The sequence below is a fragment of the Emys orbicularis genome, chromosome 3, assembly GCF_028017835.1.
Source record: "Emys orbicularis isolate rEmyOrb1 chromosome 3, rEmyOrb1.hap1, whole genome shotgun sequence".
In the NCBI taxonomy this organism is placed as follows: Eukaryota; Metazoa; Chordata; order Testudines; family Emydidae; genus Emys; species Emys orbicularis.
In genome coordinates, this window is record NC_088685.1 from 149,283,026 (window position 1) to 149,297,992 (window position 14,967).

The 14,967-nt window shown below is 42.4% G+C and overlaps 1 protein-coding gene across 1 annotated transcript in view; it reads left to right on the forward strand.

Moving 5' to 3' along the window:
- Positions 1-4,812: 4,812 nt before the first annotated feature.
- BIRC6 (baculoviral IAP repeat containing 6) overlaps positions 4,813-14,967 on the forward strand; it is a 332,211-nt gene continuing 322,056 nt past the window's right edge. The window contains exon 1 of the mRNA XM_065402120.1: positions 4,813-5,065. Within this exon, the coding sequence (XP_065258192.1) occupies positions 4,813-5,065 (253 nt within the window). The remainder of the gene's footprint in view (positions 5,066-14,967) is intronic.

The following is a 14,967-nucleotide window of genomic DNA, read 5'->3' on the forward strand; positions in this document are numbered from 1 at the left end:
TATTGGCTACCCACAATGCAACGCTCTGGAAATCGATGCTACTACGGTAGCTTGGACGCAAACCACCGAATTAATGGTGCCTAGTGTGGCCGAATACATTCGAATTTATAAAATCGGTTTCCTAAATTCGAATTATATAAATTCGGATTAATCCTGTAGTGTAGACATACCCTTTGTGTCCTTTGGATACTTGAGCTAGCTGCCCTAATGTAACTCACAACTTCTTGAAGTTGTGTGTCTGTCAAGGTTGCTTTTTGTAGCTGGTGTAGTCTCTTTTCTGACACTGGCCTGTATGTGTCCACAGCATCCACGTACACCTTTACATCATCTTTGAGCTCACGGGTAGTTGAGTGCAATGCTGATCTCTCTGACAGTGTGTCAGCTACTACCAGATTTTTCCCAGGAACGTATTTACAAACTTGGTTAAACTGCATTAACCTTACCAAAAGATGGCATCTCAGCAGTGCTTGATTCAGGTCTTTTTCACTGATATGGGTTACAAGTGGTTTATGGTCTATCATCAGTGTAAAAGAATTCAATCCACACTGATATCTGTAAAAGTTCTCACACACCCATATGTTTCCCAGGCACTCCTTTTTAATCTGTGCATATTGTTTTACTGCTTCTGTGAGTATGAGAGAGCAGAATGCAGCTGGTTTGCATTCAGATCCATGTTGTTGCAACAATACAACAACTAGGCCATAGCTGCTTGCATCCACACTGACCATTGTGGGTTTGTTCATCCACAGTAATTGAGAAACTGGAATGTTGAGATTTTTTTTTTTACCTTTTTGAAGGCATTTTCTTGATTTGGCCCCCACAGCCAAGATGTGTTGGACTTTAACAGTACATTAAGTGGAAGGGACCTTACCCCCTGAGCCCCAGCCCCACCCAACCTCACCGGCCACCGCCAATGCCAAGAGTGAGCCGGTGGAGACCTCGCCCACCCGCAAGGGGACAGGGACCTAGTAACCCCCCCCCACACACCCTGCTGGGCCTTCTCCCCTGAACCCAGAACCTACCCAACCTAACTGACTACCACCACGTGAGGGTCGCCCCACCACCATTACCCAGCCCACCTACTTATACCCATGACTATTTATACCCCGTGTGGATGATTGACCCTCACCGATTACCACCTGTGTCTAGATCCCACCCACTGCCTACCCCCCCATTGGAGACATTGCAGTCTATATGTATTATGTGTGCTGCACAACCCCAACATAACAACATCCCCCCCATACTCTGTATGTTCCCCCCAATGATTGACAACTGACTCTTCAAAACCTTTTGTACCGTTTATTTTAAATATTCACTAATAAAAATTTAAATCAGTTCTTGTGGGTATCAACCAAGGTAACTTGTATGTGTCTCAGTTCTGGTATATTCAGTGGTGCATTCAATTCTCAAATTGCTTTTACTTTCTCAAGGCTGGGACTGATTTCATCTTTCTTTACTGTCTGTCCCAAAAACTTGATTTGGTGTAGGGGGAAAACACACTTTCCCTTGTTTAACTTCAGTCCAGATTGACTGATTAAGCTTATAACTTCATTGAAGGTTTTGTTGTGTTCTTTCATCGATGACCCACATATCAAAATATTGTCCATGAAAACTGCAACTCCATTTGTGTTTAGTAACAGTTCTGCTATCTTTCTTTGGAAAACTTCAGGTGCACTGGTAATCCCAAAAGCTAATCTTCAAAAGCAAACTCTCCCAAAGCATGTGATAAATATAGTTAGTTTAGCACTCTCTTTGGATAAAGGAATTTACCAGAATCTATAAAAGGCACCCAGCTTGGGAAAATACTGTAGCTCCTATCACATTGGGGAGGAAGTCATCCAGTCTTGGGAGGATATATTTTTCTCTCCCAACTGCGTCATTAAGTCTTTTAAGATCCCCACACTTGTATTTTTCCATTTTTCTTCATAACCAGTACCATTTGGGGCACACCATGCTCTTGGCTCAGAGATTTCCTCAATTATACTATTCTGTTCCATTCTCTTTAATTCAGCTGCCACTTTATGAAGCAATGTGATAGGAATCCTATAAAGTGTATGTACATTGTACAGTTCAGCATTGTCTCTTAAGGTTATTTGTCCTGTATCTCCTTTAAAAAGTCCAATATCACCAAATACTACATCAAGTTCTTCTACTTTTCCATCATGGCTGCTATGCTGTAGCCGAGAAGGTTGCTGGTCTTTGATCTTTTGATCACAAACACTCTGAATGCAACATTTTTGTTTTTGTAATTTATTTGTGCTGTGAATTGGCCCATGCAGTTCAGAATTCCTCCACAGGTAGTCAGGGCTGTGTCAGGTGATTTCAGCTCTGGGAAGGGATAAAGTTAATTATATGTCCCTTCTGATATGATGGTCATGTCTGGTCCTAAGTTAATTTTACAGTTAATAGTCTTTCCATGAATATTCAGTTTCACTCTTCAGGAAAGCTTTTTGTCATCATAAGTCTGTAGTAGTCAGTTCACTGACTGCTTTAGTCTGGCAAATGGTTACAAAATGTTCATATTGTATGCACTTATGACATCCTGAGCCTTCAGCTTGACACACATCTCTTGGATTATGAAATTTTCCACATCTTGTGCATTTAGTCTGAATGGCTTTATAGTTAGCCTGGCACTTTTTGCTCACTGCCTTAAGGGTTTTATGATAAATACTTTTAGTAATCACACTGTGTCTCTTTACAGCTTCTAAGCGGGTTTCTTTTTTTTTAAAGATATTCCAGTGCTTCACTAATTCACTCTGCTTTGTTTTCTAGCTAACTATGTGTAGGGTTAAATCAGTCTTTAATTGTTGCTGCTGTGAGAGGCTTTTGTCTGTAAGCCCAATAGCTGGTCTATTGCTAATATTTTCATGTTTTACAGTCCCCCAATCACAGTTTTCTGCCAAAGCATGCAATGTTCTTATAAAAAAATACAACAGATTCCCCTACTTCTTGAATTCTCTGGTGAAAACATGCCCTTTCATAAACCACATTTCTCTGAGAGGTATAAAGTGTGCATCAAACATAGCTAGAACCATCAGGGGCTCATTCACCTGCACATCTACTAATGTGATATATGCCATCATGTGCCAGCAATGCCCCTCTGCCATGTACATTGGCCAAACCGGACAGTCTCTACGCAAAAGAATTAATGGACACAAATCTGACATCAGGAATCATAATACTCAAAAACCAGTGGGAGAACATTTTAACCTGTCTGGCCATTCTATGACAGACCTGCGGGTGGCTATCTTAAAACAGAAAAACTTCAAAAACAGACTCCAACGAGAGACTGCTGAGCTGGAATTGATATGCAAACTAGACACAATCAACTCAGGATTAAATAAGGACTGGGAATGGCTGAGCCATTACAAACATTGAATCTATCTCCCCTTGTAAGTATTTTCACACTTGCTTCTTATCAAACTGTCTGTACTGAGCTATCTTGATTATCACTTCAAAAGTTTTTTTTCTCTTACTTAATTGGCCTCTCAGAGTTGGTAAGACAACTCCCACCTGTTCATGCTCTCTGTATGTGTGTATATATATCTCCTCAATATATGTTTCACTCTATATGCATCCGAAAAGTGGGTTGTAGCCCACGAAAGCTTATGCTCTAATAAATTTGTTAGTCTCTAAGGTGCCACAAGTACTCCTGTTCTTCTTATAGCTAGAACTCTTTCACAGTCATCACTCTGACTGTCATCAGTAAAGGCAAAGGGTTTAAAGATATGTTCTGCCTGTAATCTATAGCATAAACTAAAGACAATATATGGATGCTTCCAGTACCCTGGAAGAGTTTAGTAGCAATGTAAAATCTTGCAAAGCACTGCTTCGTCTGTCTAGTCTAAAGGTTTGTCAAAACTGAAGTTCTCAGGGGGCATTGAAGATTTGCATGCTGATGAGATTGATCCCAGAAGCTTGGTTGCGTCCCTTCCTGCCTCTGTTTGCAACCTTTGTTCCTGTTTTCCTCTTGTTTCTGTTTTCCTCCACTGCCAGTTTGGTTATTTTACTTCTGACACCATGTCCTGCACTCTTTGTACATGACAGGTTGCAAGGCTGCTACTAGGTGAGGCTCCTGTACCAGATATGGACTGGCTACACAGCTGCCATCGTGAGAGAGAGACCAGACGAGTTCTCGTTAAGATACTTTACTGCACTACCAGGTATGGCTGTTACCAGCTCAGGTAAGAAACGTTACACAGGCTGCCAGCTAGTGGCCGCGCCACATTACAGTTTTGGCAACCCGTTGCAGACTCCATTCAGCACCTGGCGCGGGAGGGGAAACCCAGCCAACTCATAGGCTGGGATTCCCCGCTTCCGCCCCGCCCAGCACGAGCTGTGTGAGAGGCGGGGACAATAAAGCCCCCCCCCTCCCCCGTTAGAGGGATAGACGCCTCCAGCTGTGACATCAGCCGCAGAGGAGGCGGGCGACCTGTTCCCTTCGCACTTCCGCCCCAGTCCCCAGGAGCGGGCATGGCGGAGGCTGCCGGGAAGAAGAGCTCGGAGCTAAGGGGAATTGCGGGTCGGGGGCGGAGTCTCCCCAGAAACAGGGCGGTGACGCACGCCCGGCCCCTCCCCCTTTCTTCCTTAGCCGTTGGCAACTGCGCTTTTGCTTTTTCCTCTTTCACCCCAGGGCTCTCACACTCGCTGTCAGTTCCGTATCCGGCGTGGGACGCGTCACTTCCTGCTCACGCCGGCGCTCTCTCTTTCCCCCTCTCCCCGGACCCGGATGGTGACTGGTGGCGGCCGCTGGGACTGTCACTGAGCGGTTCCCCGGCCCTGTTGTCCTGAGCGGTGGCAGCAGCCGGGAAGATGGCTGCGGCGGCGGCTGCGGGGGCCTCATGCTCCTCGGCGGCGGCCGCTGGCCCCGGATCGGTCTCCGCTGCGCCGGGCCCCTGCGAGTGGCTGCTGCTGCGGGACGGCTGCCTGCGCTGCGACGCCGACGGGCTCTGTAGCCTCTGCTACCACCCGGCTCTCAACGCCATCCTGGCCGTGACCGCCCGCGGCGCCATCAAAGTCATCGACGGTACCTCGGGGGCCACGCTGCAGGCCTCGGCGCTCAACGGTAAGTCCCGGCCTGGCCCGGGGGGAGGCGCCGGCGGAGCCAACCCGGGCTCCGGCCCGTGGGGTAGGGGCTCCGTGAGAGCCAGGCCCCGCTCGGCAGAGTCTGGGGCGGGAGGTGGCCTCGGAACAGCTGGCGCTGGGCTGGGCGTCGGGCCCGGTGGCAGGTGGGAAGGGGGCTGGGATGGGCCGGCAGCCGGCATCTTTTCCCCCTGGTTGCTCCGCCGCCCGGCTGAGCGGCGGGGGCGATGCGGCGCCTGTTTCGTTTTTTTCCTAGGGCCCCGGTTCTCCTGTGCCTGGGGGTAACCCGGGGTGGGGGCTGGGAGTCGCTCCCTCAGGCCCGGTCCTGGCCTTGCTCCCGTATCTGAGCAGACTGGGGATCCCAGCCAACCCCGCCGAGATGGGCCGCTGCCCGGTTAAAAACCGGTGAGAAGGGGGGGGGGGTGTTGCGCGTGGGAGGGCAGGTGGGCTCCTCTCGATATCTTCGGCCTCTCGGGTTGCTCCTGAGCTTTCCTGCCTCTGTTGATCAAACCCGATAAATCCTTGCTTTTCTCAGAGGCTTATGGTCAGGGGCAGCGCCGTGGCCAGCACTAAGATTTCCTTGTTTTTGGAAAATAAAATACAGACCGTTTACTGATGAGGTGCCAGTGGAGCATCTGTATTAGAGTTATTAAAGGAATAAAGCTAAACAGTTGTGAAACAAAGTGGATTATGTGATGGAGTGTCCTTGATTTATTTTTATATTAATTTTGTTGTTGTTTTGTAAGTAATACACAATGCACAGTGAATGCTCCCAGTTATTAGTACAAACCTGCTAGACTGTATAGGGCTTTACTTTAATCTTTATTGATGAAGATGTCAGTTACTGTGTGGTGCTAATTGAGTCTTGATCTAAACTACACTTTTATCCCAATATAACGCTGTCCTCGGGAGCCAAAAAATCTTACCGCGTTATATCGAACTTGCTTTGATTCGCCAGAGTGCGCAACCCCGCCCCCTGGAGCACTGCTTTACCTTGTTATATCAAGTTGCGTTATATCTGGGTAGAGGTGTATTATAAATCCAGATACTAAGTTTATGCTATAGATCACGTTAGTTGAAATTTATTTTAGGTTGAGAAGTAATGTTTGACTTCTATTCCAAATCAACTTTAATATCAAATGACTTTAGATTCAAAAACCCTTCTGAGGTTTTTCTGAGGGCTTCTGTGCCCCTTGATTCTCATTGGTGATAACAATAATGTTTTTACCGTTCTGTTAAAAAGCGCTCGCTATTCACTGCATTTGTGGACATAGGAGTTCAACACTTTCTCTAATAATTGTCCACTTTTTCCTTTGTTTTGGTTTTCTGTCGTGGTTAGGAAACTGATCTTTGGAAAATAAGTTCCGTGTATGAGGATTAGATCAGTTTCCCAGTTCATGAATTATCACCAGTAGAATAGAATATTCTGACAGGATTTCATAGTTTGGGGAAATAATCTTTACTATACAAAAATCCAATTCTGATATGTTACTATACTTCTGCTTTCACTATTGATTTTAAAATTACGTGGTTAGACTTCATTAAGAGGACTTCCTTCTCTTGAGATTTTGGTGACCACTACCAAAGGAAGTATTGATGGCTGTATACAGAATTTAGCTTAGTAAAGTCAGGTCCTGTACTGATTTCCTGCAAATTTTGCCTATTAGGCTTGGGTAATAAATACACTCTCATTGAATATTAGGATTTAAATTATAAATCACTTCATAAGTGAGCAAAGGTTAGAAATCTGCACTCACTTTTCTTTCATAGAAAAATATATAATTCCTAAATGGTAACGGTCTTAAGTCTCTCATTTACTAAGTATCAGAGTTTCATCTATGATGATCTATCAGTGGCAACACAATTGCAAAGTTGCCATTGACTGCTTCGTTTGGCCTGGAGAACCTTTATTCTTTTTTGAGTAATTGTCAACATGGATTCCACTTCCGGTGTGTATATGCCTAAGATCAGATTCTTTTTGGCTAGCAATGCCTGTTGGGATTGCACTTATGCCGTGGATGTCCTTGTGCCACCTTACCTGGGGGGGTATAAAGAATAGAGCAGACCCAATTGGCCTTAGTTCCTTCTTGCTGCCTATAACAGAGATGGAACCTCTGCAGCGTTCCCTTACTCTGTGCACTGTAAAATCTCATTAGCCTAGGTAGTGGTAAATGTTTTTTGCTCTGTTTGTATAGCACCTAGCATGGTGGGATCTTGGCCTATTACTAGGGTCCATAGATGGTATGGTAATATAAATTAACATTATTTTTTTTGTTCTCACACATTGGCAAAAGGCTCTTACAAGAGAAATCTATTATATCAGGACCTCAGCCATAGTGGCTGAAACAAAATCCTTGGGATTTAAAACTTTCCTCTTTTGTGGGGCTACTATCCCACCCAGTGCTGTTCATTCTAGATGTGTCCTTTGCCTTGCAAAGGGACCCATCCCTGAAAGGTACTGGATATATTGCTCCTTCTCCAAGAGGACGCACAAACCAAGGAGTGCCCCTTTTCAGAGCCTGAGGCAAAAGATTCTGCCAAGCCTGAACAGTCACTTTTGACTAGTGCTTCTGTGAACTGGAGCTCTACTGCCAACTCCCAGTTACACTTTTCAGGAGATTGAACCCCTTGACTACTGACAGTGGCAGAGCTCACCCCCGCCCCCTGTTGTCATCAAAGAAGTGTAGGAAGGTACGTTGCTTCCAGCATGAGTGTAGACATAGGTCACCCTCTCTGTTGTCTAGTAGAATGAGACACAAGATCCATCATGTTTCTGTCTCTGCTTATGCTCCTCTTCTGAAAGGCAGTTCACTGCCCAGAGCGGGTCCTTTTGATGCATCAGCACTGGCTGCTTATCAAGCACTCAGAGTACCACCAGAAACTGTGGTCTTCATTTCCTCTGGTACCAGTGCTCTTGGTATTGATAACCTCTGTGCCTATGATGCTGATCTCCTGCACAGACTTTTTCAGTACCCTAGGTGTTCTCTATACTGAAAGATCTCTGTGACCACATAACCAGAGCCCCATTGCTCTCCTCATCGGCTGTTCTAACCTGTCCTTTTTAGAAGTGCTATTGCCTTGGTCCCAGTGAGCGATCCTGTTCGTGTTGTGGGTAGGATTTGAGAATACCCTTCGACAACAGGCAGGATAGCTCTCCCAACTCCCCTGGAAGAAGTATGTTCATTTTCTTCTTCCCCTTGTGAACATATCAGGGAGATGTCTGCTGCTCCTCACTCTCCCTATTAGCTGTTTTGGTCTGGAAGAGAATCCAGAGATTGCCCTATTGAACTTAGTGGGCAACCAACTAGGAAACTTCTTCCACCACCCTTCACTTGCCTCTCCTATAAGACAGCATACGTCTGTTTCTGAGGGTCATTTGGTACAGTCTTTCAGTCTGCACCTGCAGGAGCATGACAGCAAGGAAGAACACCAGCAGGAGGTGGAAGATCAATTGATCTTCCATCTCATGAGGCATGATAGATGCTTTGGAGATTCTGGTGGAAATACTGCAAGAAAAATCCCACAAATTACAAATTTTGCTCTCCTCCATGCCTATTAATGAAGGATTGTTGGAATTGGCCAAGCATCTCTGGGGCCAGACAATTGTGGCATTTGGATCTGGTGAACCTCTCAACACAGTCTTTTGATCGTATTCCATGTTCTACTGGACCTGGTTTAGCAAAATAGAGGTCTGATATTACACCCAGTTCCAGCATTATGTCTGACAGACTGGATGCTGGCTGGTTAACTGCCATTGAAATAAATTGTTTAGCTGAAGTCCAGAATATTTTAGCATGTAGCATAAAAACCTCTACTAGACTGACTTGTGCAGCAGAATAGAAGAGGTTTTCTATTTGAGCAGCAGTGCATCACTTGTCTTCTTTGGAACCCCTATTTCTGCTATTCTGGACTATCTGCTCATTATAAAACATTTCAGACTGTCCATCAGCTCTGTAAGTGTAAGCTTGCGTGCAGTATCCTCACATCATTCTCCAAGTCAGTCATACTATATTTTCGCATGCTACTCTTGAATGAGACCCTCAAGGAATCAACCACATTTCCCTCCTTCTGGGATCCCTTTCCTTCCTGGGACCTCAACACGGTGTTAAGTGACCTACTGGGACCTGCTTTTGAGCACCTAGTGACTTAGTCTTCATAGACAGGTGAGTAAAAAGAATGCCTTTTTAGTGGTCAGAACATCAGCTTAGCGGGTAGGGGAAATTCAGGCCCTTATGGCTGGTCCACTCTACGTGGTATTCCATAAAGATAAGGTGACTGTTAGGCCTCACCCCAATTTCCTGACTAAAATTGTTCACAATTTTCATTTCAATCAGTTGATTCACCTCCCAGTTTTCTTTCCAAGCCCCCCTCAAATCAGAGGGAAAGCCAAACTGCATACCCTTGATGTGGTGGGGCCTTTTCATACTAACTGGATGAGACCAGGCCCTCCAGAAGCTTCCCTAGGCTGTTTTTAGCCTTTGCAGATAGAGTAAAGGTTGTCCAAATGGGTATCTAACTATAGGTCCTGTTACGAGAGAGCTATCTTGTATCCACATCTGCTGCTTAGAGCTCATTCCACTTGGGCTCAGGAAGTTTCTGTGGCTTCTCTAAGGGTCATCTCTATTCCAGAAATTTGCAAGGCAGCACTACATGGTGATCAGTCCACACTTTGCCCAGCACTATTCTTTAGTTGAGGCTTGAACAGGTGCCCACTTAAATAGAGCTGTCTTGAAATCCTTGTTTTAAATAGCACTCCTTGCACTCACTTCCTGACTCAGGTCACTGCTTGCTAGTCACCACAGGTGGAATCCACATGGACAATCATACCAAGAAGGAGGAACAGTTCCTTACCTTCCAGGGATTGTGGATCTTTGAGATGTGTTGTCCATATGGAATCCCCAACATGCCCCCCTTCCTTGCTTAAGCGGAGTCCCATAGCAACAGGATTTTGTACTCTCAAAGAAATTGAGGTTCAGTTGTCCCTGCTCTGCCCTTTATGCCTTTGGGGGTTGTGTGTGAGCTGAGAGGATGTCCAGGGCACAGATTCTAATGGACACTGCTAGCCAGAAAGAGGGCTAGATCTTGCATTCCTGGGGGTGTGTGCATCAAAAGTGGAATCCCTATGGACAACCATCTCGAAGAACCACACTTATTGCAAGGTAAATTATTATTCTTTATGGCTGACAAGGATGATGCACGAGAAGGAATAGAACTTTGCTTGCCTAATTTACATGTGTTTAGTTGGAAGTTTAAAAAAAAAAATGAAGAGGATTTTATTTATTTTTAACTGATAAAATAAACTTACAACTCCATTATGCCACTGTTAAAGTAAATATATTTAGGGCTATGTAACTGGAATTAAATTAAACCACTACAGTCAACATATTATAATACTTTTATACAGAGAACTACCTTAACTTGATACAAAATGTAGCAAATAAATGACTGACTTCTGATTTGCCTTTCATTCTGAAGGATTCAAAAACACCCTCCAAACTCTGAGTTCACTTATCCTCCAGTTAAACACTGTCATGCTTCTAAATGAAGGTAGCTATTCTGTGCCCTCAACTTAAACTAGGGGAAAAATGGATAAATAATTTCCCCAATTACAGCAACTTTAGAGAATTTAGGTAGGTCCAAAACAAGTTACTGAAATGTGTATCTGGCCTTTACGCAAGGTTTAACATCTCTTACTTTTGTGAAAAGCTCTTCTAAAGAGGTAATTGCAGCTGTGACACTGGCAAAAACCAATGTGTAACTTTGGCAAGGGATAGTGTGTAAGCAACGAAATTGTGCTTGACTTTGAGCTTTCATTGGAGGGAAAAGTATCCAATTCTCATGGTTTTGGAGGCAACCTTGCCTGTGTGAATCAAGTGTAAATCAAAAGTGTTTTTCTGGCCTTATCTACACTAGAGAAACTTGGTATCTTTCCCTAAATTTAATGACTGTAGTCCCTCTAAAATGCCTATTAACACTCCTCATGTCAGCTCATACTTCCAGTGTTGCACATGCATTACAACTATTGTTTGGATTAGATTTATTTCAAGTAAGGCTAACCGCCATGTGCACCTTAGTCTCTAATATGGGTTGAGATTGCTGGTGTAATAGCTCCAATAGCTCACTTGCAAGCTATGCACATAGTGAACAAGATCTTCTAGTGCCACCTCTTTCACCACTTGTGTTGCAACCTTAACTTGGTGACATGTCTCAACATAAACCATCATGTTGCCAGCTGGTCTCAAGCTGATGTTTGATTCATGGTACGATTTGGGCAGAGGAAAAGATCCAGGGCGAGTTGAACTGGAGCATATGCAAAACCCAGGTATGTGAGTAAGTGTATTCAGGAGTGCCAAGCCATGCCTTGACAAGATAAGGGCTTAATAGGATATCTTCAAAATCACGTAAGGATTTAGTTGCATGAGCCCCATAGAATATGGAATTTCTGCACCTCCACATGTTGGGTGGATCATGGGGTTTACAAGGAGCCAAACAAGGGATGCCCAATCTGTTGCTGGGACTTCAGGATCCCTTTAGGATAGATATTAGGGCTGTCGATTAATCGCAGTTAACTCACGCGATTAACTCAAAAAAATTAATTGTGATTAATCAGTTTTAATTGCATCGCTAAAGAATAGAATAATTGCAATTTATTAAATATTTTTGGATATTCTACATTTTCAAATATATTGATTTCAATTACAGTACAGAATACAAAGTGTACAGTGCTTACTTTATATTATTTTTATTGCAAATATTTGCACTGTAAAAATGAGAAACAAAAGAATTAGTATTTTTCAATTCACCTCATACAATACCATAATGCAATCCCTTTATTGTGAAAGTGCAACTTACAAATATAGATTTTTGTTGTTTTTGTTATGTAACCAAGGTGGATTTGATTTAAATTGACTCAAATTGATTTAAATCACTTGTCAGGAAGACTCTATTTAATCATAGGTTTCAGAGTAGCAGCCGTGTTAGTCTGTATCCGCAAAAATAACAGGAGTACTTGTGGCACCTTAGAGACTAACAAATTTATTAGAGCATAAGCTTTCGTGGGCTACAACCCACTTCTTCGGATGCATATAACCAAACTATCATTCATTCTCTGATATAGCTGTAAAACTAATCAAAAAAGTTTTCAAAATAAATCACTTTAAAAATGTATAGTGTGTACCTTCTAAAAATGAAACCTACATTTATCTGTGTTGTGAAGAATATAAGAAGTGGGTTGTAGCCCACGAAAGCTTATGCTCTAATAAATTTGTTAGTCTCTAAGGTGCCACAAGTACTCCTGTTATTCTATTTAATCATGGATTTCTACATAAAAGTGCATTCTTGTTGGTTGTTATAACGCTAATACATATTCTTCACAACACAGATAAATGTAGGTTTCATTTTTAGAAGGTACACACTATACATTTTTAAAGTGATTTATTTTGAAAACTTTTTTGATTAGTTTTACAGCTATATCAGAGAATGAATGATAGTTTGGTTATTTCATTTACCAAAGGTAATTGAAGCAGATAGTTCACCTCCCAATTACTTCATAAATATCTCCAATGCTACAGGTTAATCATTAATATTTGAAGGATTTTCTTGCCATGCTGTATTAGGAGGAGTACATCACCAGACAGACACTTAAATTGTTTTATTTAACTAAAACAATGTTACGTATTATGGATTTTTTTTCTTCAACAGCAAACGTATAATATTTTAATAAAACAAGCATTTGAATTTAAACATTCAAGTTTTTTAAAATCAGGTTTGTTTTTGTTAAAATTGGTTTTTAACTAAAATAGATAAATGAAATATTCAAATTAAATCGACTGTGTCAGCCAGGTCAACATGAGAAACTTAAAATATTGGCTTCTGCAGCTAACTCAGTTGTCTTCACCTTCATTTTCCTGTGTGTTCATAATCTGGAAAAGAAAAACAAGCTTTCCTGCTTTTTCAGGTCCCAAACGACTTCTCAATTTGGAATGAATTAGTCCAAAGGAAGAAAATATTCTTTCTAGACCAGTAGAAGAAGCTACTGCTGTTAAAAGTGAGATTATCACTTCAACGGTCTCTGAATCCAAGTGCTTAAGTGACTTCAGATTCAGTTCACTGGAGTGACTTTCTTTCAAACATATATTTCCAAATTGGGTCTCTTTTACGGCCTGCTGCCATTATAGGTTTTCCCTTCTAGTGAGAGAATGGTATGGTAGATCTCAAATCAATGAAGGCTATACTAAAGAAGACGGTAAGACTTCTGGAATATGCTGCTCAAACAGTTTCACTTTTGTTTCTATTGCCTGTCCCTCCCTTCTCACATTTATCTCCAGACTTCTTCTCCTTGTCCAGATCTATTTCGCCCCCAACAATCTTCTATTCATTGAACTTTTTGAAACTTTGCACTTTTAGAGAGAGGTAAGGGATTGACTCTGCGTACACAAATTTGCAGAGGGACAATGGACTTGAGGTCTGTTATTTCTCACCTCTATATATTTATTTATTTATTTTAAAACATTTTTGCTGTTAACAAGCATGTTATCTCTGGAGACACAAATCCACAGTTGGAGAACTACAAAACTAAGCATCTCTGATGGTATCTTCTAGACTGAGCACTTAGTCCCATTGGGTAGATTGAAAGCTTAACCTAAATAATCTATACAGAAGCTGCTGGAACCCCATAAGATTGGGGTCCCTAATCCATGAACTATTGGAACTCATTTACAAAACTTTTCTTAAACATTACATGAATATATTGTCTCATACTATAGAATTTATAATCCCTATTCCATGATGAGATATCTTTCAGCTATAATCTTTAGATAGGGTTTTTTCCTCAAAGCATGTTATCAAAAAAATCCAATTTAAATAAAAAAAATCAGATTTAAAAAAAAATTATTTTTATCCACTCTGTATGTAACTTCACTCAAAAACAAAACAGTGTAGAACTTTAGAGCCTACAAGTCCACCTCATTCCTACTTCTTGTTCAGCCAATCTCTTAAGACAAACAAGTTTGTTTACATTTATGGGAGATAATGCTGCTGACTTCTCACTTTCAGGGGACATTGTAAATAAGAACAGGCGTTCGCATGGCATTTTTGTAGCCAGCATTGAAAGGTATTTACGTGCCAGATATTCTAAACATTCGTATGCTTTTTCCTCCCCCTCCCCATGCTTCAGCCACCGTTCCAGAGGACATAGTTCCATGCTGATGACGCTTGTTAAAAAAAATAATGCGTTAATTTAATTTGTGACTGAACTCCTGAATAGTATGTCTCCTGTTCTGTTTTACCCGCATTCTGCCATATATTTCATGTTATAGCAGTCTCGGATGATGGCCCAGCACATGTTGATCGTTTTAAGAAGACTTTCACTGCAGATTTGACAAAATGCAAAGAAGGTACCAATCTGAGATTTCTAAAGTTAGCTACAGCACTTGACCCAAGGTTGAAGAATCTAAAGTGCCTTCCAAAATCTGAGAGGGATGAGGTGTGAAGCATGCTTTCAGAAGTCTTAAAAGAACAACACTCCGATGTGGAAACTACAGAACCCGAACCACCAAAAAAGAAAATCAACTTTGTGCTGGTGGCGTCCTACCCAGATGATGAAAGTGAATATGCATTGGTCTGCACTGCTTTGGATTGTTATCGAGCAGAACCCCCTCATTAGCATGGACGCATGTCCTCTGGAATGGTGGTTGAAGCATAAAGGGACATGAATCTTTAACGCATCTGACACATAAATATCTTGCGGTGCCGGCTACAACTGTGCCATGTGAACACCTGTTCTCGCTTTCACATAACATTGTAAATAAGAAGTCAGCAGCATTATCTCCTGTAAATGTAAAAAAACTTTTGTCTGAGAGACTGACTGAACAAGAAGTGGGACTT